The 21,524-nt window shown below is 41.5% G+C and overlaps 1 protein-coding gene across 1 annotated transcript in view; it reads left to right on the forward strand.

Annotated features, from left to right (window-relative positions):
* ANK2 (ankyrin 2) overlaps positions 1-21,524 on the forward strand; it is a 573,506-nt gene that overhangs the window by 360,948 nt on the left and 191,034 nt on the right. The window contains 3 exon segments of the mRNA XM_029608082.1: positions 6,697-6,841; positions 10,567-10,578; positions 16,194-16,281. Of these exon segments, the coding sequence (XP_029463942.1) occupies positions 6,697-6,841; positions 10,567-10,578; positions 16,194-16,281 (245 nt within the window).

Consider the following 21,524-nt stretch of genomic DNA (forward strand, 5'->3'; position numbering starts at 1 on the left):
ACTGCTGGCTAGAGGGAAACCAGTTTCTTCCTGCTTGTGAAGATTTGAGATGTTTATTTGTGGGTGCATGGGATTAGGTGGTCTGTGGATCTGGAGGCTGATTTTCAGTTCAGAGTGGTTAATGGGGTGGGGGTAGAATTGCCTCAGAGACCCATCTTTAGCTTGGGGTTGAGGGTATAAGGTACCAGGGCTCAGAAGCCCATTTTAAGGTCACAGGGTTGCTGGGTTTTGGCCTGGAGGTCCAATTTTTCCTGGGGGTGGCAAAGAGGATGGCTTGGGCCATAAGGCCTGATAAGCACTAATCCTCCTAACATGGACCTTGTTAACTACAACTTCTGAGAAGTAGTTAAAAGTCCCACATTTGGAAGGCTGTATTATTTCTTGCAGAAATTAAAGCTGTACTAATACCTAATAAGGGCATAATAATAATTTTAGTTATGCCCTCATTTGCATGGATGTTAGTATTACCAGCTGGGAAGCTACAATAATGCTAACATGCATGCAAGAATTACCGAAGGTGTAATGTGTAATTTTTGGTGTAATTATGTGGGTGTTGGCTAACAGCCATCTTAGCATACATTTATTTCAGTTATTGATGTTTACACCTACTAGTACATAGGTTGCTTACTGATGGGAGTGCAAGAAAAGTTAACTGGAAGTTAAGTAAGGTATGCTGAATTGCAGTAGGAAAGAATAGCAGACAAAAGGGGGCCTTCAGTCATTATCTTACATCATGCATAAGAAGAAATCTCTGCAGAACAGAATTGGATAGCTTTATAGTTGGCCCAAATATCTTTGGCAACCAGAGTTAAAAAACAGTTTGAATTCCTTCAGATATTCACTAAGGTATGCAGCTCAGAACTTCTCAAAACAGATGCAAAAGTGCTTATGACTCAGTCAGCTTTTACAAGCACTGTGGTGTATCATGGACATACTGCAAAGGTGATGATAGGTTTTATAATGTTTTTCGCAATATAGAAGAATAGAATTTCCGTATTGTACAAAAGACTTTAAAAGAACAGCTGTTGATATCTAAAAGAAAGCAGTAATAAAAAATCTGTAAGTATATAAACAAGGCATTTATTAAATGGTATATCAAATGACTGTAAATACAACTTATTCCATATTTTCCATTATTTGTTCCCTTTTCATAGCCCATGGATAAATGTTATAGGACTTGTGTACTAAAATTCACACAAAATCTTTAGAGAACACTCACTAAAACATTTAACATACACAAAAAAACAGGTTGTCAATATTTACGCCGAGGCTGCGTACTTGTTGAGAGGTGGTGTAAGGGGGGGATTGTGAGTGGGACAATGGGATGTGGAAGGAGATGTTGTGGGGTGATATGATGAGAAGCTCGGCTTTGGTAGTGTTAAGAGCCAGGAAGTTGTCTGAGAGGAGTTCATTAATGTCAGTGAGGGCTGAGTTCCAAATTTTTAAGGTATTCATGATTGAGTCTGTAATGGGGATGAGGAGCTGCACATCATCAGCGTAGATGAAGTGTGGGAGACCAAGTTTGGAGAGTAGTTGACAGAGAGGGAGGAGATAAATGTTAAATAGTGTGGAGGAGAGTGAGGAGCCTTGTGGCACTCCTTGTGATAGTCTGATAGGTTTTGATTCATAGTGTCCGATTTTTACACTGTAATACCTATCTTTAAGGTATGATTGGAACCATAGGGGGGGGTACCAGAGATGCCAATTTCTTTAAGGCGCTTTAGGAGGGTGTTGTGGTTGACAGTGTCAAATGCGGCTGAAATATCTAATAGAGCAAGTATATAGGATTGTCCTTTGTCTAGGGCTTTGAGTATGCATTCAGAGAGGGAGATAAGGAGGGTTTCGGTGCTATGGTGTTTACGAAACCCATATTGCAATGGGAATAGAATGTGATGTTCATGAAGGTAGTCGGTCAGCTGCCGGTTGATGATTTTTTCCAGAATTTTTGATAGGAAGGGGAGGTTAGATACCGGGCAATAGTTAGCAGGTTCCGAGGGATCAAGTTCAGGTTTTTTGAGGATAGGTTTTACAATGGCCTTTTTGAGTTGCATTGGAACCAAGCCAAGGGAAATGGATTTGTTAATGATGTTGGCTATGGGTTTTGCTATTATATTGGGTATGGTGAGGAGTGTCTTCGTAGGGATAGTGTCTGATGGATGCACTACAGGTTTGATTTTTTTGACCGTGGATTCTATTTCTAAAGGGGAAGTATACTCGAATGAGGTAAGGGTAGTTGTGGTGTTAGCAGATTCAGAAGATTTGTGCAAGAGTCTGTTATACATGGGGTTTGTGGTGTTTGCAGATTCAGAGGATTTGTGCGAAAGTATGTTATATGTGGAAGTTGTGGGGGGAATGTTGGTGAGTGTGAGGGGGTTGTTGGGTGCTGGGGGGGGGGAAGTGAAGCGTGTCATGAGGGTTTCAATTTTGGTGCAGAAGAATAAGGCCAGTTTTTCACATTTGGACTGTTCATCGTTGTCGGGAAGAGTGTTGGGGGGGAGGAGGTAATAAGGTTGGATACGTATTGAAAGAGGGCTCGGGAGTTGAATTGGAACTGGTGAATTCTTTGAGAGTAGAAGTCTTTTTTGGCTTTGTCCGTTGCTTTACGATAGGTGTGGAGTAAGGATCGGAATTTCGATTGTAAGGCAGGGAGTTGTTCTTTGCGCCATCTTTTTTCAAGTTTTCTGAGTTCAGTTTTCATGGTTCTGAGTTCAGGGGTGTACCAAGGTTTCTTTTTGTTATTGGCGGGGTTGATTACTTTGCATTGTGTGGGGCATAATTTGTCTGCTACAGTGTTGGTGAGATGAGTCCAAGAGGAGATGGTGGTATTGGCATCAGTAAGGTCTAACTTGGGGAGTTCTTCGGAGAGGGCTGCGATGAGTTCTTCCGTATTACACGGTTTTCGAAAGTTAATGGTTTTCTTGTTGGGTATGGTGTGATGGGTGCTTCTTATGGTGCATCTGGTATCAATGCGGAAGTGGTCGGACCAGGGGATGGGAGTACATTGAGGGGGGTCCGGTTGGATAAGGGAGTTGGTGAAGATAAGGTCAAGCGTGTGCCCTGCCTTATGTGTGGAGCTGGTGATAGACTGGTAAAAGCCTAGTCCGTTTAGTGAGGTCAGTATGGATTCGCATGAGGGGGAGGGGGGGGGGGGGCTGCGGTCGACATGGAGGTTCAAATCCCCGAGGATGATGGCTGGGGAAGCGATGTTTATATGTTTTGTGATGTATACAGTTAGCTCAATCTGAAAACGTTCATCTCCTCCACCATCAAAAATGGCTTCTTCAAACTCTACACTCTTAAAAGACTCAAACCCCTCTTACACCCCTATGACTTTCGCACAGTACTCCAAGCTACTATCCTGTCCAAACTCGACTACTGTAATGCGATCCTCCTAGGCCTCCCAAAAAACTCAATACAACCACTGCAGATGCTACAAAATGCCGCCGCCCACCTACTCACCAACACCCATCGTCACGAACATATTACCCCGGCTCTCCAGTTCCTACACTGGCTTCCAATTCCATACAGGATAATTTATAAAACCATTACACTTATACACAAGTCCATGCACAATCACAATATGCAATGGTTCTCTGAGCAATTCATCTTCAGCAACCCGAACAGACCTACCAGAACGCATCATCAGGCGAAACTCATTACTCCTTCACCCAAAACATACAAACTTATATCCACAAGAGAACGCTCTCTCACTATTGCAGGAATAGCCCAATGGAACAAAATGCCCCCACGTCTTCGCCAGGAATCATGCCACAGGAAATTCAAACAAAACCTCAAGACCTGGCTCTGCAAACAGGCATACTCCTGATCATTTCTCTACTTTACCCACCCTCAGACGCTCTCTCATAATTCCCATATTCACAGTCTCTCACAAGACTTTTTCCCTTACAATTCCTCCTCCTCTTCAATCTCCCCCTTCCCATTGCACAACACTACACTTATACCCTCATAGTTCTGTATATATCCTCAACTGCATTTATGTTCATATATATTATTTATGCCCTTCTGTACTTGTGTTCATTTATGTTTATATATTCTCATTTATATCTATGCTCTTCGGTTATTATGCTTATTCATGCTTATATATACTCATATATCTACATGCTCATTGGTACTTATACCCATCTGCACTGATGCTCAACTGTCTGTATGCTTAACAGCTGTTTGTATGCTTATCCGCATCTATTCTCAACTGTATCGGTGCCATGCGCTTGATGCATTCATGGTTTAGTTATTTAGTTTTAAGTTTTGTTACCCCCCTCCCCCCCTATCCAAGATTATTTATCTTACTCCTGCTTCCATTTATTATGTTTATATTGTTTTATGTAAAGCCTGTTGCTACATCATGTTTCATTGTGAACTGAGGTGATGTTCTAAACGTGCCGCGGTATATAAAATCCCTTAAATAAATACATAAATAAATAAATGTGACATGAAGGCAGAATCCATTGTGAAACAGTGTATTTTTTCTTAAACCTGTGTGGTATTTGTGGATGTATCAAGAAAAACATTGGCAGTTACAGGGTGTGATCAGTGACATACAGAAACCTCTCATTGAATTGTTTTTTTGATTACAACAAGTGTGTCACAGAAAAGAGCAAGACTGGTGAGTCTCCAATTACAAAATTGGCAGCGCTTTACTGGGCATGGCTCAGTGCACTTCAGATTGAAGGACTATCAGTTTGCTTTAGCCTTCAAGGTAGAACACCTAAAACCAACGCTTAAACAGGAGGGAGAATGAATTCCCCTTTCTTAACTCTGAAACAACTGTGCATTAGGGCCACTAGATGGCATGATAGTATTATTCATTCACCACTGGGTTCAGTGTTACTGGGAGGTTAAAAGGTTACGCTGTGTGTTGTAATGTGGACATTTCCAGTGTCACTGGGTCAGGTGAAGTGAATGGAGGAGCATGCCAGTGAATCAATGGCACAGTGACTCACAGTGACTCAATCCAGCGGGCGGAAGGTATTAGAATGGGTATAAAAAGAAGTGTCCTCGTCTCTAGAAAGGGTTGGGGGTCGCTGAGGAAGGGGTCTCATGGTAAGAGTTCCTGGAGTGTTCAAGCCAAAGGAGAGGCAGCAGGCGCTATACCCAGTGGTGCTACCATTTCCTGAGGCGGTTGTGTCTGAGAAGTGCTGAAGCTGTTTGGAGTTGGAGGGGCTTCCACAGGCCTTCAGGGAAGGAGGAGAGGAGGTGAAAGAAGGAGACTGGTGCCAGAGGCGATTGAAGTAAATGTGGGAAGCTGTGTGGAGTTCAACAGGACCCAAAAGCGAGTGGTGTCTGGGAGAAATTCCAGTGGTGACTGAGGAACCACATCCGCCTGGTAGCCGAATAGTGTGTAGTGTGCAGATTGGGGTCAGAAAGAAATTGTATTGAAGAGACTCGGGTGTGGAAGAATTGGAATAAAGAAATCCTGAGAAGAGAATTTGAGGAAGATCTTGTGTATTAAACCTGGTGCCACAGAAGTTCTGGGGAATAAAGAGAGTTGTCTGTGATTTTTTTCTGATTTGATTAATATGACCAGTAAATTCACTATGGAAATAGTGATTTGAACCTGTTTTTCCTTCTGATGTTTTTGATTTTAAAATTAACTTTATATTTATTGGAGCACAACTTGATTTTTTGTGAGACTGTCCTCAGCCCAGTCTGGGCCTTGCAGGTGGTCCTGCCCCCCAGCTCATGGTACCTGAAGATTTTGAGAATTTCCCCACCCTGGCAGAGCCACTCAAATGCTCCCCAGGAGTGTGAAAGTGACTCTAGGGGAAGGTGGGGGTTATCCTACAAATGCTTTCCTGCTTCCTTGGAAGCACAGCCATGTTTTTCTTTACATTTGAAACCCTTGTATCCATATACAGTAATGTATGCAGAGTATAATATAATATCTCATATCAGGGCTTAAATTCTCCTCAACTATATCATGGAGGCCTCCCGCCACCCCTCCCTCACTAGCGCACACACACACACACACATATACATGAAATCATACCTCCAGGGTGGAGGATGGTGTCCCATGCACAATCCTGCTGCTTCCAAGAGGGGGTGCATGCCACAATCTTGTTTCTTCTCTTGAGGTGGTCCTACAATCCTGCAATGTTGCTGCTTTAGGGGATGGGGCGTTCCTGTATATCCAGGCTTCTCCCTCAACCACACACATTCCTTCCAGTGCAGTCCTGCTGGCCACCCAGACAGTGCTGGCTCCATAGGTGACCATTTGCAGAGCTTGCGGGCCAGCTGTACTGATCTTGTGTATTGTGAGATCAGCGCAGCCAGTCCATGAAATCTGGAAATGTTCGCTTGTGGGGCCTGCATTTGTTTAAAACTGTTTACTGAAGCTGAGCTCTGAATAGCTTCAGCTGAATTTAAGCCTTGTCTTGTACAGTAATAAAATCAAAAAGTAAAATTTTAAAAATGGAAAGGAGAAAAACACGAAAATGTATCATTCAGGATGAGGTCAGTGTAGTGGAATATAAGACTAGGTCTCCATAGACTATATAAACACTAATTATTGTACACATTATTTACCTGCTGCTGTTTCCTGATATCTGTTCTTTACATATGACCTTGTTGCTTCAGGATTACAATGTCATTGAGCCTGCTTTCATTTTGCAAACAATTTTGGGCCTGATGGATAAATTAATAGTCATCCTTTTTTTTTTTAATTGCCCTTGCACCAAGGAGATGATACAATGACAGGAGATGGAGGAGAGTATCTTAGACCAGAGGACCTGAAGGAGCTGGGGGATGACTCTCTGCCCAGCAGTCATTTCCTGGATGGTATGAGCTACCTCAGGTACAGCTTAGAGGGAGGACGCTCAGACAGGTATTTACCCACAACTTTTCTGCCTTTACTAGGTTTGGAAGACTAAAAGATACATGTACCAGCACTAGTGACTAGCATAGACCGTACACTGGTGCCCTTTGGCACCAAATTTATCTTCATATATAGAAAAAACCTTTTTTTTTCATCTGCTTGGCTGGTGCAAAAAAAAAAAAATGTTTCAGGGAAATTAAAGATACAGCCATTTTGTTTATTGCAAATGAAGACCCAAAGCTTTAAGTCTGCATGCTATTGCCTGCACAGTCCTTTGAGGTTTACTGACACCATCAAGTAGTAATGGTTAATAATGCAGCATTGCTTTGCATAACAACATTGGTGCAATTGGGCATTGCTGTCGTCTTCCTTTAAAAATATAATTTTCAGTGGAGTATGGTCAACTGGTAATATATTTCAACCATCCCTAAAAATGTCTAAAGATTAATTAGTAATTAAACTTGTAGGACAGACCATGAGACAGCTTGTAACATCGAAACTGCTCTTTAACTTGAGTCAATTTTAATGTATTATTTTTTGAAAAGATTTTAAAGACATTTTAAAAATAAAAAATGGGCGCAATTTGAAACCCATCTAAAAGGAAGTGAACGATTAACTTATGTAACTCTCAAAGACCCAAAGAGCCAGATTTTATAACATGCGCGCGGGCGTAGATTTGTTCGTGCAACCGGCGCGAACAAATCTACGCCTGATTTTATAACATGTGCACGCAGCCGCATGCATGTTATAAAATCCAGGGTCGGCGCGCGCAAGAGGGTGCACAATTGTGCAACTTGTGCGCGCCGAACCGAGCAGCCTTCCTCCGTTCCCTCCAAGGCCGCTCCGAAATCGGAGCCGCCTCGGAGGGAATTTTCCTTCCGCCGTCCTGCACCTTCCCCTCCCTTCCCCTATCTAACCCATCCCCCAGCCCTAAGTAAAAACCCCCCTGACCTTTATCGAAGAAGTTACGCCTGCCTCCGGACAGGCGTAACTTGCGCACGCCGGCTCTCCATCCCCCGGCCCGGTGGCTGTTCCAGAGGCCTCTGTCCTGTCCCCAGAACACCCCTGGGCAGGCGCCCCACCCCTGGAACGCCCATTTTTTCAAGCCCCGGGACTTACGCGCGTCCCGCGGCTTGTGCGCGCCACCGAGCCTATGCAAAATAGGCTCGGTGTGCAGGGGGGGGGGTTTGGGGGTTACGCGCATATCCCTTTGAAAATCTACCCCAAAGCCACATATGATTACATGAGCATATATAAATTAAAGGAATACTTATCTTATGAGTCCTGTATTAAACCAAACCCCGACATGAATTCATGTTTCAATGGTCATCTGCTTCAGAGGGCTTAATTATTACTTAACCTAGCTCAGGAAAGATAGATCTTGACAAAAGTCATATCACTCACTGTAAATCGTTCCTTTTTAAATTTTAATCCCATATGTAGGTCGATGTTACAAGCTGTCTCAGCGTTGGTCCTACAACTTGAAGTACTAATTAATATTTTGACATTTTTACGAATGGTTGAAATATATGACCAGTTGACCATACTCCACTGAATATTCTTGTGTATTTGAAGGGTTGCTGGAGTTCCAAATTTTGGGCTTCTTTGTTGATTTTCCTTTAAAAACATAGCCAAAGTTGTTTGGATTGTTACTCTTCAAAGGTAATTATTTAACTATTTAATTTTATTGTAAACCGTTTTGAAATCTACTGAAAAGCAGTATCCTAAAATAAATATTGCCATTGCCATTACCACAAAACCCCATTATGGGTCCTTCTTGTCGGTCTCTGTAAAAGTGTTTCACACTTTTTTTTACCGGAGCTTCACAGTTATTAGTGATACATGGGGGCATTCTTTGTGAACTCTTGCTGTTGGCTTTACTCTTTTGATTACATGAAGTCAAAGCCAGCTGCTTGGCCTGCAAACATATAATGCCCATCCACTGGATAAAATGACAGTCACTAGCAAATATAGCCACAGTGCTATCATGTTCCAGTGAAATCTGTAGCCATTTTTCTTTAATGGCGATGATAGTTAATTATATTAAGGGTATAACTAATCTCACTGTCAGTCAACAAGACTGAGCCCATTATCTTACAGCTAGCTATTATGTATGTCCCAGAGAATAAATCCAGTCCTTAACACTGGATTTCTTGCTGTCTGCGTGTGTCATGTGCCACCATTTTACAAGGAAAGGAATTGAAACCCAGAAATTTTTAAAATATCATCTTTATTGAATTTTAAGCAGAAGTACAACAGATTTTTATGAAGATGACAATTCCCCCTTTTTCACCTCATCCGTCCCACATACATCAACGTTTATATGTTTCTCCTATCGATCCAGGAAGGAAGCAGCATTGAATGCTGGGCTATAACCCCCATTTAGAATTATAATTCTTACAGGCCGATTCAGTAAGGACGCGGTAGAAAGAGTGCGGCAGTGCCGGGCGCACCCGCGTTTGCCACATGCACAGTTCGGATGACATACCGCTCGATACAGTATTTAAATGGCATGCAAATGCAAGCCGCGTCCATGAAGCGCAATCCATTTTACTGTATAGGTGCTATACAGCGCTTATACAGTATCCTGGGTGCGCTGGTACCTGTCATTTCAAAAGTCATTTCAAATGACATTTGAAGTGACAGGTACCAGGAAGTGGATACAGGAGAAGGGCTGCCTGACCCCCTCACTCCCCGGGACTAGACCAAAGTGAATCGGGCAAACTTTCCCCCAGCCCCCGCTCACCTGCCCTGGCCGCGACCATGGGTGCCGATCTCCCGCGCTGACAGCTCCGGAGCAGCCCCAGTCCTCTCTCCCCTCCTCCCGGGGACAGCCGGCGGCGAGAGCAGCTTCAGCAGCCCGGGGCGGATCGGGCGCTCCCCATGGCTCCCAGGATTCCTATTCTCTAAAAGGTAATGAGCGCACGCAGTGGCCTCGGACGTCACACGCTGTGACCTGAGCGCCTGGCTGGACGCGGTGGCTGGGGGAAAGTTTGCCCGATTCACTTTGGTCTTGTCCCGGGGAGTGAGGGGGTCAGGCAGTGAAGCGGGGCTGACTGGGGCTGCTCCGGAGCTGTCAGCGCAGGAGATCAGCACCCATGGACGCGGCCAGGGTAGGTGAGCGGGGGCTGGGGGAAAGTTTGTCCGTGAAATTTCGTCTCGGCTTGCCTGACGCTCCACACTAACGCAGGGGTAAGGGTAGGCGGTAAATTAGGTTAAATATGCGGCAAAACTGCAGGTTAAAAAAGCGAGAATCAGGGCGCATGTTACTGTATGGGAGAGAATAGCTAATCCTATTGTTTACATATCATATACATGCCGTGGGCGGAAAGGGTTACCCGTTGATTTAAAGAAGCGGTAAGGAAGGGTTTAAAAAGGATAGTGAATTGCGGGTTGGACTTACGCGGCCAAATTGCGGGTACAAAGCGGGTTAGAAACGGGGTAATCGCGGCCGCGCTTTACTGTATCGGCCTGTATGTGTCCTAAGAGACCGTCATTGTATAAACAATATCACTGATCAAATCGATGTATTTAAAACGCCACCAACATTAACAATCCAAAGAAAAAGGGGGGTGGTGTCAGTGTTTGTGACATTTTTCTTCTCTGTTATTTATGAATTATAAAGAGAGAATCCATGTCTGTTAATGGAAAAAATTGTGACTTTCATTTGTTAACCTTATTCTATCCCCTTACATCTCTCCTATCTCCTTCTTTTTTCAAATTGCTGTCCGTAGCATTATGCCTAGGTAGGTACGACATAGCATGACAATACTTGTTTTCCCATGCACTCCTCTGGCATCAATCGTAGCAAGTCATCCATTTTGCAGGTCTGCCAATGAATGGACATGTTTTGTAAACTAGCATTGATTATGTAAGGCAAAACCTAATACATGATAATAGGTTAGTTTAAGTTAATCATGCAGAATAGCTACACAGAGTAGCTGCACAGGGAGAGAATGCGGTTATGGAACAGCTGGCCAAACCTTCTGGCTCTCACCAATAAACTTGTCTGTTTTTTGGTGGGTTTTTTTGGGCATGCTCTCAGGCTATAATATCACCTTGTAACTCATTGTGTATTGCACTGGCAAGCTGCCTCACCAGGGCTGCCTCCTCTACTGAATGCCCAGTATAGTGCAGGCGTGATTGGTGTAATTTTTCTGCACGCTTTTTGCATGAATCTCAAAAAGGAATACATTTCAAACTCATTTACAGGAAAATTAAGTGAGAACCGTAATAACAGATATCCTTGGCTATAAACATGACCTGTAATATTCAGTCTAATATACCACTAAAAGTCCCTAAAATAATGATGGTAGTTACAGCACCTAGACTTTCAGTATTTGCTACTGCTGGGTGTTACAGGTAGTGTTTGAGGTCCTTGATTTTTATGCTATCTAATGAATATTGGTGGACAAGTTCCTGCTTGCCCAAATAGCAAATGCTTTTCCTAAGAAGTGGGCTGTATCTGCACCCAGAGTGGCTACCAAAATCATCAAGTTAATTTCAACTCTGTAGTCAGCATAGATATGGCATTACATTTTATGTAAAATTCCCAAACTCCCCACAGTCCACAATAGAAAACACCGAAGAACCCCAAATAATTGTTGTAATTCCACCCTTCTTACCTTAATAAATAATAATTCTTATTATACACGCACTCACACCTCGAACAAATGATATGAATATTATAAGGACCTTCAAAGTCAGGGCTAGACCATCGCTAGAGCAACTGTCATGTTGCTGTGCCTATTCAATATAATCATCGGTCCTATATTTCTCATTTTTATAGACATTTTTCTTTTGCATTTAAAAAATGATGTATTGATTTTACTTATCTTTAATTACCTAATCTTATTGCTCAAGCCACATGCTCTTTCTTATCTTATTGTTGGCATCACTCGCTGACCATCTTAAAGCACCCTACATGTTCTGGATTTCAGAAGATGCGCTTTCTTCCTCAGGGGATCATCCTCTGGTTCAGCAGCGTCTGACATCATCAAAGTTGCTACAATTTGAGTGGCTGAAGTTTGTATTCTTCTCGGGATTTAAACTTTTCTGCAACCAATCATATAAATACATTTCAAAACTCAAACCACAAAGCTTTATCAATAGTCATAACTCTGTTATTGCAAAAACACAATCTCTATCACATTAATCACTGGCGCGATCACATCAGTGTATAATATCATTCTATTTCTGCATACTATGTTCTACAGTATTTAAATGGTACATCCAAAATTGCTCCCTCTGATTTAGTTTGGCCTCCCTGTTGCCTCCTCACAGATGTTCAGTAATATGATCAATCACAAATTTTTGTAAAAATGAGAAATATAGGACCGAAGATTATATTGAATGGGCAGGCAACGTGACAGTTGCTCTGTGAGCTCTGTGATGGTCTAGCCCTGAATAATATGAAGGTCTTTATAATATTCATGTCATTTGTTGTGGTCTGAGTGCACATATAATAAGAATTATTTGTTAAGATAAGAAGGGTAGAATTACAATAGTTATTTGGGATACATTTTATGTATCCAGCAAAATCTCTGGGAATCTACTTACCGCAAGTGTGCTGGCCATGTTCATGGTCGTTCATCACCAAATGCATACAACCTTTGAAAATAACAGGAGACGCTGTTCTAAAAGGCTTTTTTTCTCACTGTTCCTTGGGAAAACACGCTTTAAAAATAGGGTCCCTGTAGTTGGTGAGATATGATGTTAATTGAAGATGAGGACCTGCAACCTGGACACAATTACAGCAGACGTCTTGCAAGCCATGCATGGCATCCTCAGTGGATTATGTTTGTTTATGAGAATGGGATCTGTTGCTGCTGCAAGATTTGACATGCTGTGAAGCTATAGAAGCACACCAGTGGCATAATTGTCCTTGCACTTGCACAGTTCTACTTTGCAAAATCAATATGGGACAAGTTCAGACTCTTTTCAGCCAATCGTAGTTCTCCCTAATGCACCTAGGAAATTGTAGTTCTTAGTTTCCTTGAGAAAACAGGACTACAAATACAGATTGCAATAGGATAAATCAAGACTGTCTCCAATGAAAGGGTAACCATCTGGCTGTCCTCCTAAAAGCATTTCCATTGTCCAACAGTTATCATGTAATTCCTCTGCAAATAGATAAGGGCATGCAACAATATGTGATAGAGTTGTAAGCAATCAGTAGCTTTCTCATCTGGATAAGGAACATATTAATCTGTGAAAGATTTGTGCTTCAAGGGGGAATCTCTTCAGATGCACTTTGATGGCATATGTGTAGGCACCTACATGGAGCAAGGATGGCTGAACTTAAAACGAGATTAGTTTTTAAGTCTGAATTCAAATACTGGGTTTTTGGGTTTTTTTTTTGGGGGGGAGGGGCTGGTTCATGGAAATGTACAGGCAAAATGCCTCCCAATACTTTTTAAACATGTACATTCATTTGCTGCTTGAAGAGCTTGGGAGAGATTAGAAGGTGAAAGAAATTCACAGATATCTAAATGAACAATCACAGACTGTGTGAGAGCTATAAAACACACTTTTGGGTGGTGGTGGGTGGGTTCTAGGGAGGGGGTATTATCCATATCCAGAGTTACTTTGTTGAATACATTTATCAAACGTTTGGATTAGCTGTTTATGACCCAAGTTATTTACCCATCTCTAATCAGGAGTGGTGCCGTTTAATAGCGCTCAGCCGGATGCAGAATAAAGCATCTCCACTAGAGGAAGAAACACTTTCATGTAATCATAAGAGATTACTTTTTCCCAGATAGATATGGTTTGTTACAGGCATGTTTATGAAGTATAAACTCTGCAGTTCCCTGCTTTCAGTAAATGGTGTGTACTCAAAAAAAGTACATAGAAGGGAAGTGTATGCTTATGGGTATTCTGGGGTAAATTTTCAAAAGCTTAGTCGGGATCTGCAAGCATAAAACTAGGAGTCACACAGGGAGACTGGCTGAATGCACGTCAGTGGATTTTCAGCCATCTAAAACTAAACACCTAAGTTCATAACTTGCATGAATTTGTACAGAAAAAAAGGAAGCAGTCCAGGGTCATTTCAAGGATGGGTTATGAATCTAAACACTTACATTTAGGGGCCTATGCAATAAATTTTAACTTGAACATTAAGGCCCTCTTGTGCAAGCTATGCAGGAATACCTTAATATGCACGTTAAGACACTCCCTCATGACATTAATAAGGTTGCGCCAAAATAAAATGTAAATGAAGGATCATCATATTAAAAATTAGGATTTACCAGAACCTTTACCATCCGCTATTTTCTATGGGCTCAATAAAGGGGCTTGGACTAAGTGTTAAATTTAATCAGGCACAGAAAGAAATTAAATTCATCTTGCAAACTGTGTCAGAGTGAAAGAATCAGTTAGTATGTGTGTGTGTGGGGGGGAGGGAGGATGATTCCTCCCTTCCCCATCATCAGATCGCTAGAACACGCCTGCCCAATCAGCAGAACCTGCCTCCTTACCATCCCCCACCCCCGATCAGCAGCATCCCCATCGCCTTTCCCAGATCACCAGGTCACCTCCTTCCCAATCAGCTGCATCCCTTGCCCCCATTTCACCAGCTTTTTCCTTCCCCCAGACCGCCAGCACAAAACCCTGCCACATGAGTCAGCAGGCCTGACCCCCCCCCCCCCCCCCCCCCCCCGAGCCAGAAAACAGCTTCTCTGAAGCAACAGCTTGCCCCCCCCTTCCATCACCTCCCCCTTCATAGTGACAGCCTCACCACCAAGTCACAGGCCCTCCCCACCCCAAGCCGCTTGCCCTCTGTTTCAGCAGGAATCTCCAAGCCCTCCCTCCCTGGCGCCTCTTTCATCTCTCCAGAATGAAGACTTGCCATTTCAGAGGCTTATCCGCTGTTCATAATCAGGAGGGAGCACCAAAGCCCTCCTTCCCATATAAACCCTTACTCCTGAATGATGCGACTCAGGGGCTCTTAGCCACTAGCATTATCACTTCTGTACCGAAGCCATGCTGCTGAGGAAAAGTTTCGGCACGTCCTCAGTAGCATATATTTCATAGCACATTAGGCGGGGTTTTAAGAAGCAGCGGCTAGAAGTTAGTGCAAATTTTATTGCATAAGCCCCTGAATTTTTAAAGAGTATGCATGTAACTGGCATGCTAATATCGCACATAACCCTATGCCATCATTTATAAACGAGCAAAGTTACATGTGCATTTAGGCACATACCAACCCAATATTCATTCAAACAATTTATGGGGGTACCCAGTGTTTGAAAAAATTGGGATGATCTGAAAGTGTTGAAAAGTATTCCTGTAACTTTGCAGTTACGTGCACTGCTGAAAGTTTAACTGGAAGTAATTACATGATAATGAGCGACTCACAGTACATAGTATAACATATCAATTTGGCTTCATATTGAAAAATTCATGAGTTCTAATATGAATAAAATTCTTCCAGTTTTTCATTACTGTTTGAAAGAGGACTATAACCCCTGCCCATCTGCAGCACAAAGTCCATTCTTGGTTGTTCTGTCTTCTTTGTCTGGACCCTACCGATCGGATTTTGTATTTTTGCATGAGCCTGTGCTGAGAACCAGTTCAGCTTTGCCTTGCATATCCTGTCACTGGCTTTGCAAAGGTAAAATTCTGCTGAGCACGTGTAGTTGCCAAAGAAATAGTGCACACATTGGGCCCCGTTCAAACCTTTTGTTTTTCAGTTGTGTTTTGCTCCAGTCTGAAAGCGTCTTTATTGCTGCAGGAAAGGACCAAGCCAACCACCCGGATTATCCAGTGCTGTCTTTTCCTTTGCCTGGGCAATACACAGCTTAACAAGGCTTGCTTTGGGGCTCAGCGTAGTGCGTTTTCTTTCTTGTGAAAAAGCCGTAGATGTGCTGAATGAAGTGTTTTCTGCAGGAAGCATGTGTGGCCAACCACAGTTCACCATGGTGTGTACCTTCCAGGGGACAGAGCAAAACTCCCATTTTTCATAAGTTCAGAAAGAGAAATGATCAGTAAAAAAAAAAAAAAAAAGTTATCTTTTGGCCCTTTCAGTGCTACTAAAGCAGCTAGTTTAATTCATTTGTATTAAATAGAAAACATAGTCATATTCGTCTAGGTTCCATTTTTGGACTTTGCATCAATTGACCACCAGTAACTAGGTAGGAGATATTTGGCCCTGTCTGTAGTGACAGACACCTCCATGTAAGATAGAGACTGAATGAGCTCTTATTCATTTTCTTCCCGATGGCTACTGTATATTCCCCCTGGAAGTTGCATCCTTTGTTAATAGTGCATTTTTTGCATTCTCCTGCCTGTCCCACCAACATCAACACTGCTGCTATGTTTCTGTGGCAAACTGCCAACCTACCAGCCTGCGATCCTTCAGTTCAGACAGGTCCCACACGCTGAGCCATACCTCCTATCTGAGGGACAGCGCCATGATTGACGACACCATCATCATCCCAAGCCACCAGGTAGGAATGTGCCCTCAAGCTGTTTTATTTGGTGATCATTTGCAGTGATTGCTCTGTCATGTGTGTGCACCTGGAGCTCAGTGGCATCCTTGCTGCGTCTGGGTAAGAAGGCTGCCAGTTCAAATCTTCACTTGGTGAAATGTGAAGGGAAGCGAAAAGATAGCACTAGTCAAGTTTTTTGTTTGCAGATGATTCAAAAATCTGTAACAAGAGTTACACCAGAGATATACCAGAAGGGATGAAAAAGTAAAAGGGAATTTGAAAAAACTAAGAGGGTGATATTCAAAAGCTATTTAGACGGTGCATAAATTGGGGGTGGGCGGGAGGCATTTCCAGGAGGAGCAGAGTAAGCCGCTTAACTTATACAGCTAACTGTTCGTGCCATAGGGCTATCCTAAAGTTAGCTGCACCGCTGAATATCCTGGTTAAGTTAGCCGGATGGGTGTAACCAGCTAACTTTACTAGCCGCTCCTTACTAGTCCATTAAAGAATAAGAGTTTGGAAAATGAGTTTTAGTGCTAAAAAGTATACAATCATGCATTTGGAGTGCAAAACTCCACTAGCTACATGGAAGGATAAAACCTGGGAAACAGATCTAATAGTAATCATCTCAGATGATCTGAAGTTAGTCAGTCAATTTAATAAGAACATAAGAACATAAGAAAATGCCATACTGGGTCAGACCAAGGGTCCATCAAGCCCAGCATCCTGCTTCCAACAGTGGCCAATCCAGGCCACAAGAACCTGGTAACAAGGTAACAAGGCGATCTAAAAGTATGTTCAGTTGCAAAAGTAGAGATGATAGCAGAGAAAGAAAGTACTATTGCCCTAGTATAAGTCACTTCTGCATCTCTGAAACCTGGCTAATGATAATGTACTCTTAAATCAAATTGAAAATTCCAAATATGATGTCTTTCACTTCCCCAGACCTAAACATAAAGGTGGAGGATTATTAATAATTAGCAAAAAAGATCTAAAACTTATCCATACAAGTTAGAAATTAACCCTCCCTTCAAAGTGGCAATACTTAAATCATCTCAAATAAACATTCGTATGGTATATTTCCCCTCAGGAAAACTTCAAAAAGATTGTTCTCCACTAATTGAAGTATTCTGTAGAGCATTTCCCTCACCTGAATCCACCCTCATAGTAGGTGACTTTAATCTACATGTCGATAGAACACAAAAAAGCACTGCCTGTGAAACCCTTTTAGAAACAATGAAAGCAATAGGATGGTCACAATTTGTAACCAAATCCACACATTCTTGATTTCATATTTGCCAATCACAATAATTGTATGATAAATACCTCCCATACTCTACTGCCTTGGTCTGATCACCAACTAATAAAAGGGGACATAACCTTCCTCAGTCCAACGCTTAAAAACACTAATAATAACCAGACGTTCACCTTCAGAGAAATGACAAAGACAGATACACTCACCGAATCAATAAAAAATATGCTAATCAATTTCAACCATTCTAACACCACCGCAGCATCCTGATGCCTGGGAAAATACTGTCAAAGAAATAGCCGATCACCTAAGCCCAGTCTAGACAAAACAATCCAATATGAACAATTTACCTCTAAACAAAAGAAACCATGATACAATGAAGAATTAAGATGCTCTAAACAATCTCTGAGAAAATCTAAGAAATTATGGTGGAAATGCTTGACCTTAGAATCACTTGGAAAATACAGATCACTCCTATCTCAATACTGGATGTTAATCAACAAAGCAAAAAAATAATACTATGCGAAACAGATTCATGGGGTAATTTTAAATTCCAAACTGCTATTTGATGTCATTAAACACCTAATCAAGGACCCATCGACCTCAATCTCGAACAACAATTGCTTCTCAAAGAATACCTGCAATGAATACACCAATCATTTGTTAGAAAAAATAAATAGGCAAAAAATACAATTCCCTACCTGCTCATTAATGCTATATCTAGAAGAAAAACATTAATTAGCTAAATGGACCACATTCAACAGAGTATCCAAACTTCAAATCAATCAAATCATTTCTAAAATAAAACTTGCAAGTCATCCACATGACCCAATTCCAGCTAGCTCCTTAAAACTAATACCCAACATTATCCCCAACAATCACATCCATAATCAATCAGTCATTCTCGGAAGGAATAGTCCCAAACGGGGTGAAACAAGCAGTGATTAAACCTATTCTAATGATTGGGAGAACTACCGTCCAATATTCAATCTGGCCTTCCTCTTAAAAGTCCTTGAAAAAGCTGTTCTATTTTAACTTGAAGACTATCTAGATGACCATGACATACTACATCCTAATCAATTAAGGTTCAGGAAAAATTGCTCAACTGAAACTTTACTGATATCCTTAATGGACCCCTTATTATGGGGATTTAACAATAATGATTCCTATATCCTGGTGCTGATTGACCTAACAGTAGCCTTCAACACTGTTGACCATACCCTCCTATGCCATCAGTTGAATAAAACTGGGATTGTGGCAATGTTATTAAATGGTTCACCTCCTTCCTATCAAAAAGGACTTTCCAAGTCAAACTGGGCAACCATATGTCTGACATCTTCATGATCAATGCAGTTGTTCTCCAGGGTTCTGCAGTCTCGGCAATTCTATTCAACATCTACATGCTTCCTCTATGCAAATTACTATCAGATTTAGGAATCACTTCTACCTATATGCTGATGACATCCAGTTCTAATTACCATGCACCAGATCTGCAGAAAATACAGCATTGACACTCTCGACACACATGAAGGCAATGCAGTATGAACTATCCCAACTCTAAACTAACTCTAAACACAAAAAAAAACCCCTGAAATCATACTGCTAAGGAGAAACCTACCCATAGTAACACCCCAGCCAGTAGATCTGGGTAACTTTAAAATTACACCAGCTGACCAAGTACGGGCCTAAGGAATGCAGATAGATGAAAGCCTAACAATGGAAAAGTACATAATTAAAACAGGCTATGCGAAACTGCGCCTACTACTGACTCAGGAAGACTTACGCGTGGTCCTGCAAACCCTCATCTTCTCTAACATAGACTACTGTAACTCTCTTTTACTAGGAGTACCTAACTGTCTAATAAAAAAAAAAAAGCTACAACCAACAAAATACCGCAGCAAGACTCTTAATAGGATCAAGAAAATTTGATCACATCACGCACTCACTAATAGCTCTACATTGGCTACCTGTACAATCCCAAATTCACTACAAAGTATTAACACTAACACATACAACCATCCATTCTGATAACTCAGATCTGGTAGCCATAGGACTACATTTATACAAACCACAGAGATCGCTAAGATCTAAGAATAAAGGATTATTAGCTGTGCCAATATTACTGAATACTCATCTAACAAAAATAAGAGACTGTATGTTCTCCATTACTGGCCCAATACTATGTAGCTCACTACCCAAGACACTATGACTGACCCCAGAAAGAAAGAAATTCAAAAGTGAACTGAAAACATGGTTATTTAAAAATGCCTATAACCTACCTTGAAACGTACCTGGGATCAGAGCAAACACCAATAAGGACAACTTAAAACTACCTGTGCTCAGAACAAGCACCAACAAGGTCAAAGACATTAATAAACTAACAATAGAACTAAATTGCTCTTCACACCCCAATGATGCCAAAATACGAATCAGAAGCCTATCCTATAGACCACTAGCCTCTTATCCCAGCACCTTAGTAAAAACACTAGAACATCCTGTAGATCCATATCTCAATTGATTACATTGTCAGTGTTCATGCCGATGTATAGTATGTATGTTATGTGACTACATTAAGTCATTGTATAAGTCATGCCATAATATGTATGTTATGTTGTAAACCATTGTGATCTTTATTTGGAACGACGGTATATAAAATAACTAACGACATAAACAAATAAATAAATGCCACCTTAGGGACTCCATTTAATTCTGGAGGCCATACTTTCTTAAGGACATTGAGTAAATGGAAGCGCTTCAGAGAAGGATCTATTAAAATGATATCTGTCCTACAACACAAACCATACAAAGAAAGACTTGCGATACTCAAAATGTATTAAATGCTGAATGTTTTCTATCATATCCCTTCTGTTCCATCTTTCTCCAATATGTACTTATTGGAAGAAAGAAGGAAAAGGGGGATATGATAGAAACACTCAGAGATTAATAAATCTCAGGCAAGTAACATGTTTTATAGGAAAAGCATTTCAAGGACAAAGGATCATGATATAAAGCTGGTGGAAGGAAGGTTTAGACAAAACATGGGAAAATATTCTTTACTGAGTCGGGTGGTAGGTGCCTGGAATAACCTGCTAGCAGAGGTGATGAAACGCGACTGAATTGACATGCCTGGGAAAGACAGAGAGGACAATGGCAGGAACACAGTTGGGAGATTGCAGTATTGCAAACCTACCTGAACCGAGGCAAGGGAAGAGGTGATAAAGTGAAAACAAGGGCCAGATAAAAGAAGCATCATCTAATGCAGTGGTTCTCAACTTTTTTTTTCTGTCAGGACACACCTGAAAGATGGTTCTCACATGCATGACAAACTGAACACATTACAGTCACAAGGCTAAATTAAATGTAAATTTTGCATCCACAGGAACCTCCCCTCTGCCCCCGATCTTCAGCAATGGATATAAAGCAGAACTAGAACATTCCCCAAAAAACTCACCATACTCAAAAGTTATTCTGGTGTTATCTCAATAACAGCAACTCAAATTCTATCTACTGCCAGGCCTTTCTTATAAATAGATAGTAATTCACCACCAATGCATTTCCTATTGAGAAAACACATCAAATAAGGTGAGGTATTTTACTAGCCTACATGTTAGTTAAATACCTCACCTCAGTCACACACACACACAGAACTGACCTTCACCAAGTACAGAAAGATCACAGATTACAAATATGGAGACAGAAACTGGAATGGAAACCCAAAACAGCCACTCTGCATGCAGTACAAAACTGGAGAAATGGAAACAGAAATATAGCACTTAACATAGTCCCAGGATCTGCAATAATACACACAAACTAATCCGCACAGAGTTACACCTGCATTATGGCATGCACTCAAATGGAACAACCCTACCTATAAAAAGGCAACACTACAAATATGAAAAACACCAATGCACCTCCTATTAGTAAAACAAAACAAGCTATACATCCCCACCCAGAAATAATTGTAAAACTTTACTAATAAATGTTTCACAACAGCTGATGAACAGAATAA

Source organism: Rhinatrema bivittatum, chromosome 1, assembly GCF_901001135.1.
Source record: "Rhinatrema bivittatum chromosome 1, aRhiBiv1.1, whole genome shotgun sequence".
NCBI classification, from domain to species: domain Eukaryota; kingdom Metazoa; phylum Chordata; class Amphibia; order Gymnophiona; family Rhinatrematidae; genus Rhinatrema; species Rhinatrema bivittatum.